Source organism: Daucus carota, chromosome 9 (genome assembly GCF_001625215.2).
Source record: "Daucus carota subsp. sativus chromosome 9, DH1 v3.0, whole genome shotgun sequence".
Lineage (NCBI taxonomy): Eukaryota > Viridiplantae > Streptophyta > Magnoliopsida > Apiales > Apiaceae > Daucus > Daucus carota.
Genome location: NC_030389.2, coordinates 29,709,004 through 29,731,034, shown reverse-complemented (window position 1 = coordinate 29,731,034; position 22,031 = coordinate 29,709,004). Strand labels below are relative to the sequence as shown.

At 33.9% G+C, this 22,031-nt stretch overlaps 3 protein-coding genes across 4 annotated transcripts; all 3 read right to left on the bottom strand.

Moving 5' to 3' along the window:
• Positions 1–5,263: 5,263 nt before the first annotated feature.
• Positions 5,264–10,321, bottom strand: LOC108192665 (uncharacterized). Of its 2 annotated transcripts, XM_017372209.2 has the most exons (3): positions 10,239–10,321; positions 6,344–6,431; positions 5,264–6,229 (listed from the first exon to the last, which is right to left on the bottom strand). In XM_017372209.2, the coding sequence occupies exons 1-3, from the start codon at positions 10,251–10,253 to the stop codon at positions 5,364–5,366; spliced, it is 969 nt and encodes a 322-aa protein (XP_017227698.1). In that variant the 5' UTR covers positions 10,254–10,321; the 3' UTR covers positions 5,264–5,363. The 2 variants fall into 2 exon arrangements, with proteins under 2 accessions (XP_017227698.1, XP_017227697.1); XM_017372208.2 differs by having other exon boundaries at positions 5,264–6,431.
• A 3,287-nt stretch (positions 10,322–13,608) lies between these two features.
• Positions 13,609–16,013, bottom strand: LOC108192403 (protein NRT1/ PTR FAMILY 4.5). The gene is made up of 4 exons (XM_017372193.2): positions 15,921–16,013; positions 15,743–15,830; positions 15,371–15,588; positions 13,609–15,169 (listed from the first exon to the last, which is right to left on the bottom strand). Exons 1-4 carry the CDS (start codon positions 15,921–15,923, stop codon positions 13,778–13,780), a joined length of 1,701 nt encoding a protein of 566 aa, XP_017227682.2. The 5' UTR covers positions 15,924–16,013; the 3' UTR covers positions 13,609–13,777.
• A 2,447-nt stretch (positions 16,014–18,460) lies between these two features.
• LOC108192354 (early nodulin-like protein 18) lies at positions 18,461–20,586 on the bottom strand. The gene is made up of 2 exons (XM_017372182.2): positions 20,278–20,586; positions 18,461–19,129 (listed from the first exon to the last, which is right to left on the bottom strand). The coding sequence occupies exons 1-2, from the start codon at positions 20,480–20,482 to the stop codon at positions 18,615–18,617; spliced, it is 720 nt and encodes a 239-aa protein (XP_017227671.1). The 5' UTR covers positions 20,483–20,586; the 3' UTR covers positions 18,461–18,614.
• Positions 20,587–22,031: the final 1,445 nt, after the last annotated feature.

Below are 22,031 nucleotides of genomic sequence, written 5' to 3'. Positions count from 1 at the left end.
ACCAGATGAGCCTGATAACTACCAAATGAGCTTGGTAACTAGTCATCATATCCCTCGGAAGGGTCGTCGTATCCCCCGGAGGGGTAGGTCTTCCTATCCCCGGAGGGACGGTCTTCGTCTCCCTCGGAAGGGTTGTCTCAGCGACTGTACACTCATCCTCTCACACAATGCGTCCACATGTGGGCGCGACCCCTGAGGGCGCGCCCTTCGTCTTCGCTGTCTTGTCCCATTAGTTGTCTAAACAACACATCAGACAGGTCCTTCTTTAACATGAGGTTGCGTCCCCGGGGAGGCGGGGACACCCCGTTAAAGGCGCGCCCTTGGTCACCTCCGAAGAGGGCGCACCCTCCTCCACAGATTACACGACATGGGTGGACGGAGGTCGGTCGCGTCTCCCCATCAACATCCTCAAGAGTCGCGTCCCTCCTCGTGACTCGGAGGACGCGTCTTCTTCACGCAACATCGGCGGATTAGTCACGCCACGGAGGGCTGCGCCCATTCCGTTCAGACTAGTCTCTTCAAGGGTCGGTCGCGTCCTTCCTTTGTAAGTAGGAGGGCGCGTCCCGATACCTCATATAGGACTTTTAGCCCGATTCATGTCTAACTTAGTTAAACTAAGTACATACTCGGCCTAACAAGGACCTAGCCAAATTTGGCTATAACATATATATATATATATATATATATAGGCAAGTGCTCAAATACAAACTCCTTAGTGTACAAACGTACAAACAATCACTAGATGACTTGAACAGAATCACTAAATGATTGAACAGAATCACTAAATCTACCCGGGGGTCTGATGGAGAGATAAGGGGAGGGGAGCATTTACGGGGCGGCATAGCCGAGTGGTGGTGCAGCGCGGCCGGCGGTGCGAGGGCAGTGCTAGAAACACGATTGAGGGAGAGAGACACGATTGAGGGAGATGAGAAAAGCAGTGGTGAATGTGTGTGTTTGTGTGTGTATAGCACTAATCGGTGAGCGAACAACCAGAGAGAGAGCCGCTGACGGTGGTGGTGGTTGGTGGTGGGTAAGAGAGAGAGAGTGGTGTTGGGCAGTGGTGGATGGTGGTTGTGGTGGGTGGGGTGGCCGTGCGTGGTGGTGGTGATTGGAGGTGATTGTGGTGGCGGTGGTGATGGATGTATTTGTTAAATTAAAGTATGCTAATCACTAAATATTATTGTCATAATCACTGGTTTGTACGTTTGTACAATAAGGAGTTTGTACTGGAGTAAAACCCTATATATATATATATATATATATATATATATATATATATATATATATATATATATTGTATCAAAAACCAATGTCAAATGCTTCTTTGATCCATAACGAAAGTCAAATATTTACTAGTATAGTTGTTGGAGTGATATTTTATGCTACAAATTATGAAAAAATTGTATTCTCGCAATTTTGTTAATTTAAATACTTTTAAAGTCCAAAAGACCTGAAGATTAAACATACATATCGTAAAAGGTCTTTCGATATTGAATTAAATGTAATTAAAAAGTGGGATTTTCTTGTATATCTAAAATAAAATAATGGAGATTTTTTATTAGGATATTTAAAATGTAGTAATCATTTCGACCATCATGCATAAAGTGTTAATTTGAGTGTTTCAGGATGTTGTTACTATATTTTACTTCAATCTTAAAATTAAATTTTTGAAAAAATAATATTCATGTCATTCAAGCATAAGAATCACTTGAAATCAACCCAAATATTTGCTTTGTCATGAAAATATTTACCTGTAATTATATGAAAGAGCTCTCATGATTTACATAAGACACTACACAATTTATAATAAAAAAATTAAAAATATTTTCATAGTATAACATAAAGAGGTATCATGTTCTTAACAACAAAACTTGTTTGTTCATTATTCATTTTGACATATATGGCTAGCTCTCTCACGAGCATAGGGATAAACTTACATTGTGATTGGTTTACTATTAAGAAGAGGAAAATAAAATAATATGATATTTTGACAATGAAACAGCAGAATCTCGAGAGCATTTAATCCATAGCGGAATTTGTTTAGACACGTACATGACAAGTTACATTCTGATGAATGGATCATAAAGGTCCAACCAAACAAAATTCTCAAAATTTACTTTCCAAGGGCAATGATAATAGAAATTCATTCATCAACTGGTGTGGCTAGAAACAATAGTGGTGCTTTACAAGTGCTACAAATACATTTTTGACCTTGAGTAATGCGTACACATTTGACAATTAAGATATATAAGCACGTTACATCTCTGCATTGACAAATAGTGCTGTGATGAGTTTTTTCCTAATGATATTCAAATTCTCTAACATTGAGCTCGTATACAGACGATGGCTGAGTTTCAGGTTCCATGGCCATAGATACCAATCCAATGACTACTAATTTCTTGCAGCCGTTTTCTAGATTTTTCCTTGAGAGAAGAAAAGCTCTTATGTGCAACCACTGGTATGCAGAAAGAAAACATTTTGCCAATTTTATGCTGTTATTTTGTAGGAACCTTATATTGTGTTTGGTTGTAGAGGAGTGGACTGCATTGAACAAATTTAAGAGGAAATTATGGAGGCAGGAGAAAAGTTCTTACAGAAAAAATGAGTGATTTCAGATTTTTGTGTTAAGATTCAAAAAGAAAATGAGAAGGGTTGAGAAGGGGGAATTTAAATGGATTATAAGAATGGAAGAGAGCAATGAGGGAACATTTTGATATATGTTTATAGGGTCTGGATATGGTGCCAAAGTTTGCTACTTAAGCGGTATCCAACAAAAATGGCTTCATAACCGTTCGATTAGAGAGAATAAATGCCCTGATTTTAAAAGAGCCGCACAACAAAAAAAAGTGTGACCTAAGATTTTAAAAGAGACGCACAACAACAAAAAAAAGTGCGGCCTTTCTCCGCAGCTTGTGCGGTGTACATGCAAACAACATTCTCTAACATTTTCTTGAAAACCGGTCATATATTTGAGAAAAACAACTAACACCCACCATAATCTTTTTTATCAAATGGACTTCGCAGAGTCTCAAAATTCAATTTTTTTTTCTTGTCTTCTTCATACTTCTTAAGTTTTCTTGGTCAGAAGACGTCACAAATTTCATTTACAAAGGAGAGCCAACTGGGGTTTATTCACAACATCTCAAAACCCTATCTACAACTTTGATTTCACAGTCAACTACGGATAAATTCTACAAGACCGCTTCCGGGCAAGGCCAATCAGCCATTTCTTGTCTGTTTCAGTGCAGAGGAGACCTCAGTCATGTTGCTTGTAACCGAGAGCTGCCTCGGAAAAAAGTGCTGGCCCAAGTATGACGGGGGCTGCGCTTTTTCAATGCGGCTCCTATAAAATCAAGACGGTTTATTTTCTGATGCAATCTGAAGCCATTTGTTGGGTAATGCTTATGTAGCAAACATTTGCACCGATCCAGATCCGTGTTCATAATATATATAATTATATTTGATTCCATTCATCGCTCATCCCAGGCAAATCACAATTACTATGATTTCTTCTTTACTCTAGTATCCTGAGGAGTTAAGTACAGTGGCAGATCTAGAACAATTATAGAGAAGGGGCACCATGTATATAACGATATTACAAAAAAAAAAATTAAATTTTTTATGGAAGCAAAAAATTATCTTGATTGCAAATTATTTGTTTAAACCTTCCTTTTATTTATTTTAATGAGATATTTCTTACTTATAAATGATTTATTGGATGAATTAAATGATCCTTAATTATTCAAATATCTATATTTATGGAGTACTCAATATTATATAGGGACATATATCATGTAATATGCAACTAATTGAAAATAAAAAATATACAAAATATACTTATAAATATTTTTATAGAGGGGGCACGTGACCCCATGGAGCCTAACGTGTATCCGCCTCTGGGTAAGTATCTCAGTTCCATGTGAGTGATATAGATTAGGAGGGTTATGATACATGAATCTATTAATAAATGACAATTAGCCGAAGGTAAACTTGCACATATCTGCAAATTCCTTTGCCCTTGCACCAATACAATTGGCCCTATTAAACATATTGGAAAAGGTATCCTGATATTTAATTAATTAACTACTAATTTATAAAAACTGGCATTTGTTCATAGATCTGCAAGAAACAAGGGAACATATTATGAAAACTGCTGATAGGGATATATAACATACATATGGTAATCATTCGACTGCCAATGTCTGTGTTCATAGAGTCCTAAAATTAGTGTTGATCAAATGTTCAATATTTTGTTACAGTATCTTCCTTGAATGATAAAATTATTTCACAATATTCATTTCTTTCAAGCACACATAACTTCAAAACAAAACAATAAAAATTCAGCTTAATTCATACTGCAGAGCAATCATGATGGACCTAGCTAGAACGCTACCCAATTCAAACATATATAACTAAAACATCCTTTGCTTACAGTAACATAACTAGCCGCTTTCATGCTGTTAACCAGTGCTCCATTTTTAAGGTTATTATTCTGACTCCCCATTGAAACAACAAAAGACTTCTGAATATTATCCAAAGAATTAGCAATGCAACCATCACAGTTCCCTGAAATGTGATTATTTAGGTATTTTTGCTAGTAGTCGAACTGCATTTATTTTTATAGATTATTTTAAATTTATGTTATTTATATATATATATATATATATAGGTTAGTTAAATTATGTTATATTTTACTGGTGAATAAAGGGATCATACTTAAAAGAGGAAGTATGTCTTTATTCATTTTGCTCTTACTCTCACTCTCTAAGCATTAAGCGCTAATATTCACATTTAGAAAATAAAAAAATTAATCATATCCAAACTAAAACACCAATTTCAAAGATGCGACGCAACAATCTGTAAAGCCTTGGCACTCTATTATATTGACTCGTGTCTTGTTCCGGCATACTACTAATTGATTATTTGGCAAATGTGATGTAACAATCTGTTAAGTACCACATTGACTTGTTATGTGAGATCAGTTGACAGGATATATACCCGCAAAATTCAATTTCATATATTATTGAAGTATCAAGCATTTACTGTCAAAAAAAAAGTTTTTATACATAATCATAGTGCCAAAATATATTATCAAGCTAGCGTTTAAACATTTCTTTAACATTATAATCCAAGTTTCCATACATAGTCATAGTGCCAAAATATATTATCAAGCTAGCGCAAGATTCGCATTCAATGAGTAGCATGCTATACATAAAAGAACATGAATAAACTATTTCACAATATTCATATATTTCAAGCACGCATAACTTCAAAACAATTCAATATTATGATATATCAGAAGCAAAAAAGTTCAACTTAGTTCATACTGCAGAGCAATGATGATGGACCTAGGACATATAAAATTAAGCATCCTTTGCTAACGCGACTACAGTAACATAACTAGCCGCTTTCATGCTCTTAACCACTGTTCCATTTGTAAGAACATTATTCTCACTCACCATCGAAACAACAAAAGACTTCTGAATGTCACCCAAAGAATTAGCAACGCGACCATCACAGTTCCCTGAAAACGAAATTATCTGAAAATTTCCCAAAGCATCTACAGACAGGGGATGAGACCTCGAATAACCAATGTCAGCTTCTGATACAAGTCCACTACAACAAACAACTGACAAATTCAGAGAATAGTACCTCGCAAATTGTACCAAGGCATTGATAACATCAGTCCCTGGTTCGAAACTCAGGACCACAGACCATTTCAAGTTTCTTCCCCTCAACAGATTGTAATTGGACTCCATAGCCATTTCCTCAGTAGCCCTAACAGCCAACATTTCCGGATTGTAGAAAACATTTGCAGTCAACGCGACCTCATCCATGGTTATCATACTCACTGCAGTACCAGAGACGATGCCCCCGCTGAGTCTGCCCAATGTGACATTGAAAAAGGCACGAGGACCGTCTCTCGAACCAGAGAACAAAAACATCCCTGACATAGTGATCAGGCTAAGTGGTCCGGTAAATGTTGTTGGAGGAGCTTGGGACCCCATGTGACTCAGATCAGCCCGAGACACATTTCCACTCCCACAGAGAATAGTGAGATGAGCCTTCTTTGAGCTGGCATAATTGACCACCCAATCAACCAAATCAACGCCACGTGGCGCCTTCAAAATGACCCTAACAGGTGCAGAATCCTCTCCTCTCGGTTTATTCCGGGATCCACGAGGGCGTCCAGGACGACTTGCACTCGTGTTACTGACAGCAACACCCCCTGCATTATTAAAAATTGGGCTTGCCCCGTTGATTAGATCATTTTGCCCAGAATTAACATGAGGCATTGTGTTTGGAGTTGAGACATCAAAAGAATTATCGAAGTAATTCATACCGGAAGTAAGGTCTGATGAGGAAAACATTGAGAGCTGAGGCGTGAATGATATGTTCGGAGGAAGTCCTCTAATAACACCGGCTCCGAGCTGAAAATACAAGGGTGTATTACAGCTGTAAGACAATACTCTTTCGGTTCTCATTTACTCACTTCATGACAAAAAAGTAGCCGTTTTGATGTTTTACATGTAATTTGAAATGTAAAGAAAACGTATTTTTAAGAATTTTTTCTAAATTTTTTTAAATAAAAATATAAATGTTGAACTTTTATTAGAAAAAGAAAATTTAAAAAGTGATGTATAAAAGTGTTTTTTTAGACCTCAAAGTAAGTGCAAAAAATCAAAGTCACGATCATTTTGAAATGAAGAGAGTATTTGTTACTCCCTCCCGTCCCATTATATTATCTAATTAATATTTCCTTAATATGCGTAATTTTTTTCAAAAAAGACTTGTATTGTGGAACAGAGGGAGTATTTCACAAGAATACTTCCATGACATGTCAAATAATTTCAATTAAATAAATATGTAATTTGAATTGTAACATTAATTATATCTTGGAAATGAAACAAAAATTTATATTCAAGCGGCACTACTTTTCTTGAAATAGCATTTAATGAAATATGCAAAATGATAGTTGAAGACAAAATAATTGAAGTATGATTTATTGAATTTCATACGAGTTGCTTAAAATTAAATAATGATTGTGATAATTTATTTCAAAGGAATAATATATGTTCATAGAATTGGTAACAGCTAAACAATGATTGTCCAAGTTTATCTCAATAGAATGATAATAGTTGAATAATGATTGTCAAAATTTATTTCAATGGAATAATATATACTCATAGGATTGATAACAGCTAAATAATGATTGTCAAAATTTATCTCAATAGAATAATATATACTCACTTGGTTGGTTACAAGAATAATTACTAAAAATTATATATAAGATAATTAAGCGAATATGGGTAGTGAAATGTGATTATTTAGGGTTTTTTGCTAGTAGTTGAACTGCATTAATTTTTATAAATTATTTTAAATTTATGTTATTCATATATTTTGGTTGATAAATTTCATATTTTACTGATTAATAAAATCATCGTATTTAAAAGAGGAAAAATTTCTTTATTCATTTTACTCTTGCTATCACCCTATATTAAGCATTAATATCCTCAAATTTGAAAAATAGGAAAATAAATCATATCCGAACTAAAGGACAAGATACAATGCAACCATCTTTTATGTCGTTGGCATCTACCACTCGTGTCTTGTTCCGGCATACTATTAAGTGATTATTTGACGATTTTGATGCTACAATCTAGTAAGTACCATATTGACTTGTCTTGTGAGAGTTGACGAGATATAAATCGGTAAAATTCAATTCTATATATTTGTGAAATATTAAGCATTTAAGTTTAGACTATATATACTTACAAGTCAACTAATAAAAAAAATTTCTAGTCACAACATTTGCAATTTCTTTAACATTACAATACAAATTTTCATTCATAATCATAGTGCCAAAATAATTATATTACCAAGCTAGTTTTAGATTCGCATTCAATGAGTAACATGCTATGCATAAAAGAAAATGTTACAATTTAGTCAAGTCAGGCTAGTGTCTCAAAAAATCATTTATCTCAAGTTCAATCAATATTGTACATTCTTTGTCGTTGGTTCCTTGTCCATAAAATCAACACTAATTCAATTTGACACATCACTTATTTAAGAAACTAAATCAACACAAAATTATAATTATTGGTGCAACAGAACCGACTTCCTATATAACAATATGATAATATAAATATATAATGAAACAATATAATATCATACTGTTAATATAAGTCAACAATACGCATACACTGGGATCGTCACAGGCATGAGTATGAACAATACAATCTACAAATCCAAAGCTATTACAGATCAAAATAACTATTTAAATATGATTACATCCATTCTCAAAGTTCTCACTAAACCTTCTAAACTGTGCCCTTTCTAGTTACTTGAGCCTCTAGGCATACCCAGACCCTCACGTCGTCTTACAAGTTAATTACTTGGATGAATCTCATCATTCTCAGATTTCAGTGTAAGATAAAAGTACCATAATTGAGCCAAAGCTCAACAATTGCAAAATCTCAAATAAATAGATTTAGTGATAAAAGAATAAGACATTTTTGTCAAACAAAAAACGTGATAAAAGAACAAGAGGATGAAATAAACCAAGAATCTAAAATAGAAGATTAGTCAACACAAAAGCAAAATTGATCAGTTATAGATGTTGAAGTGGAAATCTGATAAGATGCTATAAATTAAGGTGGGTGATTAGCCCATGACATAGCTCTGAACCACATATAATGTGATTCTTAAATATAAAGGATCCGTAGACACACATTGGCTTATAATAAAATAATAATTTGGACTGGCATCTTGGTCTCCATCCAATTCCTTTCTAAAAGATTTTCATGATGATGAGTGATTTGATTCTTAACTTTCAAATCCAATACTTAACAATGAAAAAATTCATGAATTGTATTTAAGCAAGCTAAACTGAATTATTATGCCAAGATTCTAATGGATAGTTGTTAGGGAGAAAACGGAATATGATCTAGTTTTGTTCAGCGTGGAGACTCTATTTATCAAAGGAAAAATGTTCAGGTTAAGTATAAGGTTTGAGGTTATTGCTAGGTAGGCACAACAAGATGATATTTTGCCAAGTTCTATTAGTGAAAATAAATTTCCGGATAGTTCAAGCTAAGGGAAGTTCCAATATATGTGCAGTAAGAATTTAATCAAGATAGGATAGATTGTACACTCGTCTTACAGGTCTGTGGCTGATATTTGTGACTTTTTAGGATTGAACCAGAACTGCTCCTTGTCGAGTCTCCTGCCCGGACCTATGATCAATAATACTAGAGTAAATACTCTCTAGCCTCTCTCTTAACTCTAATTCTCTCTGGCCTCTCTCTTGTCATAGCCGCTGGGGATTCGATCGGTTTTCACCGGTGGAAAGCCCCAAATCAGTTAATTACTTTGTTTTCTTCCTAGTTTTTTAATAATACTTCTTCTCGGGAAACTTAGATCTAAAACCATCGGATATTTCGTTGTCTCTCTTCCAAGCGCGTGGGTTTCCGTCCGATTCTTGTTTTTGTGCTTCTGCTCCGGATCTAATCTCGGGAGAATTCTTAAATCTAAAACCATCAGAGATTTCGTTGTCTTTCTTCTCTGTTCCAAGCAGGTGGATTTTCAGTCTGATTTCTCTTGTTTCTGTGGTTCCGCTTCACATTTAAGGTTTATTTATCTTTAGTTATTATTTTGGTATGGTGTTGTCTCTCCTTGGTGAGAGTTAGGTTGTTTCTCTCCTTGGTAAGAGCGTTGGTTTTTCTCTCCTTTGTTTGTGAGAGTATGATCTTTGATTTAGTGATAAAAACTGTCACTACTAGAAAACGGGTAAAATTGACCGTCATATCCAGTCAAATTTAGTTAATTTTGATCGGAAAAGGAGGTCAGTCATAGCATAGTGGATTTCAGCCATCTCCGGTCAAATATAGTTAAATTTGACCGAATAAAATTGACCGCCAATTTCGACCCTTCGGTCAATATTGATTATTGTTTTCAAAGTTCAAATTTTCACGAAAATTCAAAGTTCATAGTTAAATAAAATCAAAATCTACTAAAAATAACATCCACCACAAACAGAGAGTTCAAGAAATCAGCATCTAGTAGACTAATGGAAGCCCAGCTAAACCTAGGTCATCTAAATGGAAGGAAACAACCAAATCAACAATAAGTCCGGGCAGACGAACACTGAAACTAGCAAACAAACAGCGAGAAAAATCGATGTTCTGGACTAAACATACATATATATACATGTATATATAAGAAATCGAGGTTATTACCTGAGATATAGTCATGGATTGAAAGAGTTCTATGACAGAGAATAAACCCTAGTTCTGAAGAGCGGCGTCTGTGAAGAGATAAATGTGAGAAATGGGGGAAAAGGGGGGAACTTTAGTTGTATTTATATATTTGGTAAATATAACCGTTTTTGGTCAAATTTTAAAATTTACCGAGCTCCGTAAAAAAAAGCGAACATATGGATTTCTCGGCAGTAATTATTGGAGTAAAACAGAGCAATCAAATAAAACAGAGCAATAAAGCATAGTAATTAAATCAATTTAATTTTAAATATTTAAAAAGAAATATTAAGGGCATAATTATAAATTTGGTTAATTTAGTACAAATTATCACAATGAGCATTAATACAAATTTGATGAAACCAAAAATAAATTAAACTAAATCATCATCATCACTTTGGTGATCATCATCATCCATATCTTCATTATGATCGTCATTGTCACTTGCAATATGTTCTTCTTCATAGTCATCCAAATGATTGCTTTCAACCATTGTCAAATCAATAAAAAAAATGTGGGATCACGAATAATCACTCTTTCCACATTTAATGATGAAGAAATTAATACCTCATTTTGGAAAGCATCTTCATTTGCTCTATTTGTTTCTTTAGATGTCAAACTTTCATTTACTTCTCGACTCTTTGTGTTGTTAGAATTGTGTATCACGATATCTTTCTCCCCGTGTAAATCTGATTTGGTATACCATTGCATAATCTCATGAAGATACAAATCAACTTTCACATCACTAGGATCTTTGAAATACCTATCTTTACACTTTTGACATAGACATCTCATAAGGTTTATCTTCATCTTCAAGATTATCACAAGCAAATTTAAGAAAACTATCCACACCATTCTTGTATTCTCCCAGTTATATATTTCAACTCATTGTATCGATTATGACCAACCCAACTATGATCGGATGTCATCTACAAAATATACACACAATTCAATATAAATGCAAATAAAATAAAATCACAAAATTCTAATTAACTCATACCTAAAATGTATACTAATGCACACATCTATACCAATTTTGTAATACATGAGTAACATCAAACATTTATACCAATTTCACAAACAACACTCTACACTAATTTAACAAATTTAGAAAACACAATTTACCTATATAATTATCATAATTAGGTATTAAATTTATATTATTTCAAGGAAAAAAACTAGTAAAATTTAAATACTAGCTAGAATGTGATACTCACTTGATGATCTCAATGATTTGATGAGAAGAATATGATATATATGATGGCATGAAAGAAGAGAAATGGTGGAAAAGGGAGAATAGGATAGAGAAAGGGAAAGCGGCGTGAATGACCCGTAGGTATTCAATCTAGGAAGGGTTAAATTGACCGACCCCGGTCAAAATTATAAATTCGATCAATAACGGTCCAAATTATATACCTGAATGAGAGTGGTCAAATATATAAAAACGACTACAGTCGGTCTATTTTATAATTACATTTTTGACCGACTCCGGTTAAACATATATTTAATTATTTTTTTTGAAACTTTGTGCAGGAGAATTCTCGCTTTGAAAATAATTTTGACCACAAACAATTAAATTTGACCGCGATCGGTCAATTTTGATGATGTCATTAAATCAAGTTTTGGTGGAAAATTTCCCTCTATTTTTTGCGGGCCCGCCATTTAAAATTGACCGGATAAATTTGACAGAAAACTAATTTTGACCGCTTTCGGTCAAATATGTGAGCAGTCAAGATTAATCGGTCAATTTTAGCCTTGACTTGGTTACATGCGAGTTTGACCTTAAATGTGATTGCGTTCGGTCAAAAATAAGGCAGTCAAAAATACCCGATTTTTCTTGTGGTCTGTTAAGTGATTGCAATTATGGTCGATATAGCTCAAACATGATTAACTCCAAACAGATGTGGAGAAGAGGGTGCTTGTAAATATCTCATCTTCAACAAATCACGTGATTCCATAAATAATGGATTAATCGGTGATTGTTTCTGTTTTATGTTTGTTCGACGTGACTGTTTTTATAGATGTCGTATGCCTTTTCATTATTGAATTGATTTTCTACTTAAAAAAAATAATAGATGAATTGAATAAATAATTAATGAAGAAGTGAATAAATAGCTTAAGTAAATAATAAATAAATAAAAAATAACTAATTCACCTTATCATTCACACGTAGCACATAGCACACAAGGGTTCCATTATCTCCTCACGCGCATAGATACATATAACAGTTATGAGTATTGCATATAATTACCTATTTAACGTATAAATAACTAGGCATTTGGTTTTTTTTAAAAAAACTAGGCATTAATTCACACAGTATATATAATTGCCAAAGCATAAGGCATCACAAAACTCCTTGCTTCATTATCAATCTGTCAATTATTATCTTATCACTTATATATGAAGCCATACCATCTGGCTAAACCAATTTGCAAAATTCACTACAAATAGATCACTTAAACGTTCACACTAAACACATATTATATCCTGTATTGCATACCAAGGCATATTTTCTTATTTAATCAAGACACCTATTTTACATTATCCTAACATAGAGTACAATACACACACATTCTGCATATAACACACACCTTTGCATATAGATACATCAGCACCTGCAACGGTCCACAATCCGTATGACGTTATATAAGCTCTCTCTTGCATACACATGTCAGGACCAAAACCCTCCTAAAAAATAATAAAATTGCAAAAATTTTAAGAATTATTAGATTTTTGGTAAATTCCTCGTAATATTCCGTCATATAGCAACATAGTGGGAGAAAAATTGGGCATCAATATCCCACTGAGAATTGAACCCGGGTAATTACCAATTTGTATATAAAACGTAGTTTTGCTTTTTATTTTTCATGCAACAGTCATTATGTATGTGATTTATAATCCAACAGACAGTATCATGTATTCATTAATTCATAGACCATGATTCCTTAGAATTATCCAGGACCGGTCCTTAGGTAAGACGACACGACTAAGACGGGCTTCTAGGACACCATCACTAAAAGGGCTCCAAAATTTATATATAAATTTATTTTTTTTTTCTTCAAAAAAAATTTATATATGTATATATGTTTATTACATGGTATTAATTTATGAATATATTTATATATGAATGCATTTGAGCGTGTATTTGAACAAAATTACTTATTTACTAATTTTCTTATATATATTGACATGAATGTCATGATTTAGAGTATTCATGTATAAAAAAATAAAATTTCTTTGCACAATTTTATAGAAGAGGCATCATTTCAAAAATTTGATTAGGGCACTCGAATCTCTAGGACCGGCCATAGAACCATCAATATATACTATTACACTTATGTATTTGATAATATTATAGACCATGAATCATCGCTTATTATTATATCTTTATATAATACAAAAGGTATCAAAAGAAGGAAAAAAAAACCTTTGAATCGGTGGATCAAATTTATTACAAACATATAGCGTGATTAACGAGCCATGCCAACTCACAACAATTTATCTATCGATGATTTGTGTGATCAGTTAGTGACCTTTTCTTCTGTCTCCGAAGCAGCTACCTTAGTTTCTTCTTTGCACTTGTACCATTTAGCACAGTATATGTAACTCACAAAGTTGAGGGCACTGATAATAGCTAGAAACCAGTAGAAGAGATTTAAATTGTTGTGGTTTATGTCCTGACCATGTAACCAGCCTTGTTTGCTTGGTGTGATTTTCTTGGTGACTGCATTTATGATGCTCACAAAGGCCGTGCTCAAGAAGTAGCCAAAGGACAGGGAAATGAGAGCAAATGAAGTCGAAAGTGATCTCATTCCTGATGGAGCTTCTTTGTAGAAGAATTCCATTAGTCCTACCATCGCGAACATATCAGCAATGCCAAATACCCCGTACTGGAAAGCTAGCCAGAATAGGCTGATGGGCTTTAAAGGGTTGTCATAGAATTGGTTTCTCCTCTTTACCTCAATAAGGCCTGCTATGGCCATGGAAATTACTGAGAGGACAAGGCCTACACCGACACGTTGAAGCTGTGTGATTCCGTTGGGGTGGCCTGTGAAACGTCTTGCAAATGGGACGATGATGAACTCGTAGATTGGAAGGAGGATTGACATGAAAAGCAGAGGAATGACTGGGATAGAGGCGGTGGGAATTTTTAGGGAGCCGAGGTGGGGATCGGTGTAGATGCCTTGGATCACTGAAAAGGTCTGCAATTGGGCTAAACAGGTGTTCATGATAATGGTACTACCTATTATAGGCAACATTCTGGTGAGTATCTTGACTTCTTCGACTTGAGTGACTGTGCAGACTTTCCATGCCTCTGGTTTCACACCCTCGGGGATGATTGCTGCCTTGTCTAGTATGCTAAACTGGTCAGTATGTAGAATCTTGACATCAGATATATCTCTTTCTTTATCCTCAATCTCATATAGGTTCATATGGTCCTCTGGTAATGTCAAGTTTCGGTTTTTGAATGTGACTGCTATGACTTGAAAAATCTTGATGATAGGACTGCTGGCAAGGGGTTGGATGCAATAATAAGGCTTTCCTAGTGCTAGCACCACAAAACCTACAAAGGCCGCGACCAGTCCAATGAAAAATCCCCAATACCATTCGACATTCATGCTGACATACACGACGCCAGTCACACCAATGATGGATCCAAAGGTTACACTTAGCTGATACCAGCTGAAATAGCTTGCGAGGGATTGAGCTCCTTTGGGATCCTTAGCATCAAACTGATCTGCACCAAGTGCTGGAAGAGATCCTTTGAGTCCACCAGCACCGAGTGCCATTAGACATAGAGAGGCATAAAACATAAGAGCATCTGCACCTTTGATGCAAGAAGATTTTTCTTCGCCACAGGCATCCGGATGCAAGTTATCAGCATAAGCTTGGATCGTAAGCAGTGTAAGACCCTGTACCACGAAGTGAATATAAGCGTATTAGTCTTTGACACCACTAGCATTGCATATGCTTGAACTAAAAGGGCAAACGTGAGAATGGATTGATAAATGAGAACAGAGTTAGAAGGGTTGAAGTGAAAATTTTCAGGTATTTTAATTCTTGGCATTTCTACCAACAACATTCCTTTCCATAATCATATTGTAAAAACATACCATTAGCTCAAGGAGGCCGAAGAGTAAACATGTGTAAAGACGGTTCAAGTAAGTGTCCGAGATGAAACCTCCCACGATTGTGAGCAGGAAGGTTGATCCCAAGAAGTTTGTAAGAGTATTTGCAGCAGTTGAGATATCAAAGTGCATCACCAGATGGAAGTAAAGAACCAATGTTGCCATATTGGCAATGAATCCAATGTTCTCCAAGGACCCCAACACTAAATCAAATATTAAAATAAAATAAAATCAATAAAGATCATGCATTAAGATGTCTGATCAATATGGTAGATAAATCATTGACATTAACAATGAATAATCAAAAAAATAAACAATTAAACAGATAAAAGCTTGAGTTCCAACTTCCAATCCTACCATAGACAAACATAGTTGCCCGATAACCGCCTTTCCCATCCCTCCTAGCTGTTGTGCTCAGTGCATACAGATCATACTTTCCGTCCTCCTGTTCATGCCATAATTTCATATTAGAAAATTTCAAATACAAGAAACCGAGCAGATGATAATTCTTTTAGTCTATTGGAGCTGCATTTACCATTGTTTCAACTTAAAACGTTTGGAGACAAGTGTGTGTTCTGTTTGCAGAAGTAGTTGATGCAATAGACTGCAGAGCCCTTGCTAATTTATATATGAAGCTTTGTACAAATCTCACTTATTCTGAATTTTGTGCATGCTGTTTCTCCCTGTAATTTTTTGTCATTTACTCCTCATTCCAAAATAGAGTATATGTGTGAACTTTTCAAGTAGATTCTGATTTGTAAACTATTTCTATCAAGTCAGTATTAGAAACTGCAGGAGTTCAGTATAGTCCAATACTCTGGATTCTTGATATGATGAATACATTTATGTGAAAACTAGTTGCTCCACCCTCTCTGATTTGCAATTTACTTATAATCCCTAATTATAGTTTTTATAGTTGCTTGTAATTATACTTGAATTCTGAATATTTAAAATGTTGATGCAAATAAATAATGGGGCACTTTGCAACATACTGTATTTTACTGCCGAAAGTTTATTTTTTGAGTTGTCATGGCTTGCAAAAAATATTTTAATGTAACAAATCAATAGGATTTGTCTTTTCACATTGTCAAAAAAATTAAAACTTTACGCTACTCCCTCCGTCTAAGCATGTTGTTTACATTTACTGTTTGTACGCATTTTAATACTCTTATAAAGTATAGTTCCATAAAATTTTTTTAATTTATTTATATTTTGATTAAAAGTTTAAACGTCAAACTTTTATTTAGGAAAAAAGTTTTTAAAAAATATTATGAAACTATATATTACGGGAGTCTTAGAAGACATGCTAAAAATTAACTCAAGAACCTGATGAGACAGGGTGTACAGTTTAGCTGCTCCGAAGATCCCACGCATTCTATCTTCATTTCTATCTTGCTTGTCCTGATATTATTTTCCATATTCAAGAAATATGACATATAAATATATGAAAAATAATATGTGAGTGAATAAAAGATAGATTTCTCACAAAATGAGTGGGACATGAGTATTATTTTGATTTAAGGAGTGTATTTTTATTTCTAAAAGCCTGATGGGAACTATTATTGTACTGAAAGCCACAGGTTTCTGCCAAGGATATGCCTAATTTTGTATCTTTCAGTGGACCTGGGATCTCTACATATTGTCTTCATCATAATTGCTGAGCAATCTTCCCTGTATATGAACTTGTTCCCAAACTTATCTCCTTCCACTTGAAGACAAAAGTTTATATACCATCCATATCAACTTGTTTCAAGAAGTATATGTTTCTGCTTGGTATCTATGTATCAAATGTAAACACAAAACAAAAAAGCATAATACATCAAAAAGCAGAATCATTTGGCTGCTTCAGTAAAAATGGATTCTGATGCAAGGAGAGAGATCCCACCCTCCGGCCTCTCCCCGTTCCCTCAGCAAAATTTATATTGAAATTCGTCCCGCTTTTCTAAATAAGTTAAAAAAAAAATCAATTTGATAAGATATCTTATTTATAATTGTTGATATAATTTTATATTGGTAGAAATATTAATTCTGCAAGAAATTATTTAGATAATTTTTTTATGATAACCCCGTACCAATTAATAGAATATTGATTAATACGTAATTTATCGAACACTACTCGAAAATGACTCTGCCACTCAGAAAGGAGATGGTTCAATGTTCCTATAATTAATTAGCTAGAATCCCTTTTTTATCCCTTTTTGATCTGGTTCCTCCATCATTGTGAACCCCAATTGATTCAGGCATACTACATTTTTTAGTTATTGGGAGAACCTACAATTCATATGGAATTCACTTCCAGATATGAGATATCCATGAATAAAATAAGTTTGTTAAGCCACACCATTAGATAAATATCCATTTTTTGACTAATATGGCTTATAGCCTTACAAAGTGAGTATCTGTTCGAAGATATTCTCGGGGTGAGCCAGAGTCGAACCCATGACCTGGGACGACAGAGGATAAACCCTTAACCACTGGGCTATCCAATCGTGCTCAGATAAATATCCATTGAGTCATTGAAATGTGTTTTTCCTTTTTTCATGTAAAAACACAAATTCAGCTTCACACCAAACCGCAAAACTCCATTTTATTACTGTGATGATGTTTTAGAAAGATGGAGCTCTTATTCTATTATTTCTTTCTGCCATATCCTTAATAGCAGGTTAGTTACACCTATAATCCAAATGAAAACCGAGCACAGTTAAGAATAAATTGAGTTGATGGAATAAGCAAGGAAGAGGTCTGAGAATCAACAAGTAATTAGAGAGAGGATTGCTTTTTTCTTGAACAGTTCTTTCAAAAAATAAATATAAAATGGTTATTCGATCTTTTTTTCTTCTAAAATTGGATGAGACAAATGGCTGATCTTTGAAATTGGAAAAAGAATGGATATGCAGGGTCCCAAATGAATTGACTTATTTAAAAAAAATCTTGTTTTTTGAAAGATCTATCTTGTGTCAAGAAGCCGAACATGATAATTTTCATCTTCCGGCTCGAGCAAGAATAAGATAAAAATCCCTTCAGTACGCAGGTCGCACAGAGGTTGATGCTTTAAAAAAAAACACAATCGAGACGGGCATAAGCCACAAATTTATTACACTCAATATACTCCATCAAATATGTTGTTACAAAGAATCACACTATGTTATACATGGTAATACAGGTACTCTGCTTCTTCTCATCCTCTATTCTTACTAATGATATTATGAAAAATGAACTCACGTTTATATCAAACTATACAGACAATTCCCAACAAAACAAAGAATCCATTCAGTAGCCTACCATAGAGATTCAAGAATTCTGCCAATGACACAGAATCTGATGCTTTAGTATCATCTTTGTCATCGTCGTCATCACTACTTATGTCACGGGGATTATTGAAACTAGAAGGGACCGATGTAGCAGGAGTAGGTTGATCGTCGCCTGATTCAGGATCAGCCGGTCCTGGAGCTTCATCAGCTGGTTCTTTCAAACTCTTGGGCAATCCTTGACCATATGTCACATTTATCTTGAAATGTTGCCCATTTTTGCATTGCTCACCATCATAATCACTAGAGAAAAAGTATGTCATTCCAACCTTGACAAGCGGAACAGCCAAGTAGACAGCGCTGGGCGACGCTGCTGATGGATCAGCAGCCGACAATTGAGAGGTATCATTACTCAAGGCATCATCAAAATCACAAAGCTTGTAGGTGGTGAAGTTGTAACTTTGAATAACTGAGTGGTTAGTGTCTGTGTTGAATACTGCACAAAAATTGACAACATTAAAGGTCTAGTCAAACATTTTTGTTCAGAAACAAATTAGAGCTGTGAGTCCAATCACTAATACAAAAATGATTTTCTGCGTCGCACTTCTTATGTCGGATTGTCGGTTATAGATAAAACCATCGCTTTTCTCTTGTTATGGGTCGGTTTTATGTTAGACCGACACTTATTGTCACTTGATTAGGATCAACGGTGAATCTTTCTTCAGTTTTATCATGAGTTACATGGAAAACATAATATGCATACAAAATCTCTGTTAAAGGCAACTAGGTAAGACAGTGGGATACAGAGTATTGGAACCAAGGATATTGTTAACCTGTCACTTAGTTCACCAAACTTCCATTAAAATATGTAAGTATGAAACTTTTGACTTCAAATTTTAAAATGAAAAAGCAGTATTTTATCTGATAAATTATTGTTTTTGTTCCTAACATAATAAACACGGTATATTTAAAAACTTAATAGATAAATTATTTATTTTTGTTTCAGAGGGTATAACCGACTGTATAGCTATCACATGCTCTGGAGAATGTACCAAAAATATTGTCTGGATCTGTTGCTGGAAATTAGCAACAGGCTATCATCCAAACAACAGAAAAAGTATTACATTAAGATTTCATTGAGATCACCAAATTTAGATAATTTAAGATATTTGGCCATACAAATCACTAATAACAAAAAGTAGCAGAGAGTTGTATTAATTACTAAAATAAGTCATCCATCTAATTCTAAATGACTGGCCTAATATGTACTAAATGGATACACCAAACTTTTACCCAAAAATCAAGAGAATGGACAGACCACTTAAATGGAAGATTTTGATTGGTGGAGATTTTTGTGCATGCCGGTGATCATCAAATCGGAGAAATCCACCCTAACTAAAAAGTGGCTGCCAGTGGTTGTTCACGAAAAATTCGATAGATGATTCATGCCAAAATTTATGTGTGTAGAGACTTACAGCACAGGAAGTTAAAGCCAAGCTAAGAGGTAATTTACCAAAATCACTTGGGACTCAAGCAAGGAGTTGACACTCAACAAAACTTGTGATCACATAATTAAAGCATCCATATCTTTTTATGCATATTTGTATGACAAGATAGATAAATAGAGAAGGATAGAGAGAGTACTGAGGAAATCTCCAAGGCTGAAAGTCTTGCCAGAAACCCATTTCTGGTAATTCACATGGGGCTTCTCAAGAGTGTCATACCAGCCCAAGGAATCACCTACAGTGTAGTTCTTGTAGGCTTCAACAGATCCTATAAGCACAGATGCAAGAAACAAAAGAGTTGTGTAAGATAGCATCAGGCCTAATGATTTGCTACTCTGTTCCATATTTTTGGAGTTTGTGAGAGAATGTGCAGGAGACTGATTGTCTCTTGGTTTTTGAAGATAAAAGGTACTGAGAGATGCAGACCATCAGTCATCTCTTCAAGCTTGGTATATATCTTTTGTGTATCTAATTACTAAAATACCCATTCTTTTTTTCACTTGGCTGATGGTGTTATATACTGAAGTCCTCCTCTATGATTTATTTTTTTAATTTTTATATTTTAAATAAAAATTTAATATTTAAATTTTTGTTTAAAATTTGAAAATATATTTAATAAAAGTATTAAAATGCGGGAATGCTATATCCACAGTTGGATTTTAATTTCCAGAGCAAACAAACATGAAAAGACAAAACTGACCCATACATACACAATAACAGCAAAAGAAAAAACAAACAATATGAGAGTAATTTCGTTTTTACCTGCCTTTTCTGCTCTGAATATAAAAAACTCTGCTCTGTAAATAACATATCTCTAAAATACATGTCAAGTCGTGGGGAAAAAACATATACAATTAAATGAGACGGAGTCCTTTGACAATTGAGAAGTCGGGCTTCTCTAAACACAAAATGGGTATAACTTCTCTACTTTCTTAAGTAAAATTATTCAAATAATAAAATAATTTATAATTCAAATAATAAAATAATTTATAATTCAAATGCAAAAATAATCTTATAAATATAAATCATTTTCTATTATAATTTATATAATCTACTTCTCTGTTTATTATTAAAAAAAATTCTTTTATATTTAGACAAATTGCCCCTACTCTTGACAAGTATGTGAAAATCAGTAATTGAATAGTATTTAATTGATTATTCTGGTATTTTAAATATAAGTTTTAAGAATATTTATACTCTGATTTTTAAAGACGCGGCCCCATTATCACCTTTCGACTTTTATAATCTGATGATATGTCACTAAAGATGTTTAATAACTCACTGCACTTATTGGTCAATAATTATAGGAAGGTACTCATTATGAATTAAGTTATGCAGTATAATGAATCTATATCTATATATAAATAGTATGTGCTGGTTTCATGCTGTATAGTATACTATTAAAAATCTGGAAACATTAAAATTTGGTGGCTCATCACTTGGCCTACGATTATCGATTGACCTTATTTAAAAAAGTTTTTGGTGAAATTTTTTATTTAAACTTGTTTAACTTTTTTCACTAAACATATCTTCAAAAATCAATTTTTAATTAACCCTTCGACATATTTAATTATTAAAAACCTATTTAATATATTAAATAAAAATATATATTCAACACAACTAATAAATAACAATCCACACATGTGTATCTATTTAACTCAAATTTGCATATATTATTTTAACATAAATTTATTTCAAAATAAATTTAAAATTTATATATATAAGAAATAATATATATTATAAATCATTGTGCTAGTAGCACGAAAATTTAGAAACTGAGATATTGTCAAAAGTTTGGAGCTTATCATTTGGGTAGAAACAAGTTTATATATATAGTTATTGTAAAAAATAATATAACGGTTTTTCTAATGTATGCTCAAGGGCACGCAATAA

Bases quoted from the DNA above. Each gene is read 5' to 3' on its own strand.
- LOC108192403 (XM_017372193.2), bottom strand. The intron at 15,589-15,742 runs GTAGGATTGGAA...TATTTGATTTAG, and splicing joins GGCAACTATGTTTGTCTATG to TGTTGGGGTCCTTGGAGAAC. The intron at 15,170-15,370 runs GTATGTTTTTAC...TTCGTGGTACAG, and splicing joins TCGGCCTCCTTGAGCTAATG to GGTCTTACACTGCTTACGAT.
- LOC108192354 (XM_017372182.2), bottom strand. From the start codon at position 20,482: ATGGAACAGAGTAGCAAATCATTAGGCCTGATGCTATCTTACACAACT. The intron at 19,130-20,277 runs GTACTCTCTCTA...ATTTTTGTGCAG, and splicing joins CAGCCTTGGAGATTTCCTCA to TATTCAACACAGACACTAAC.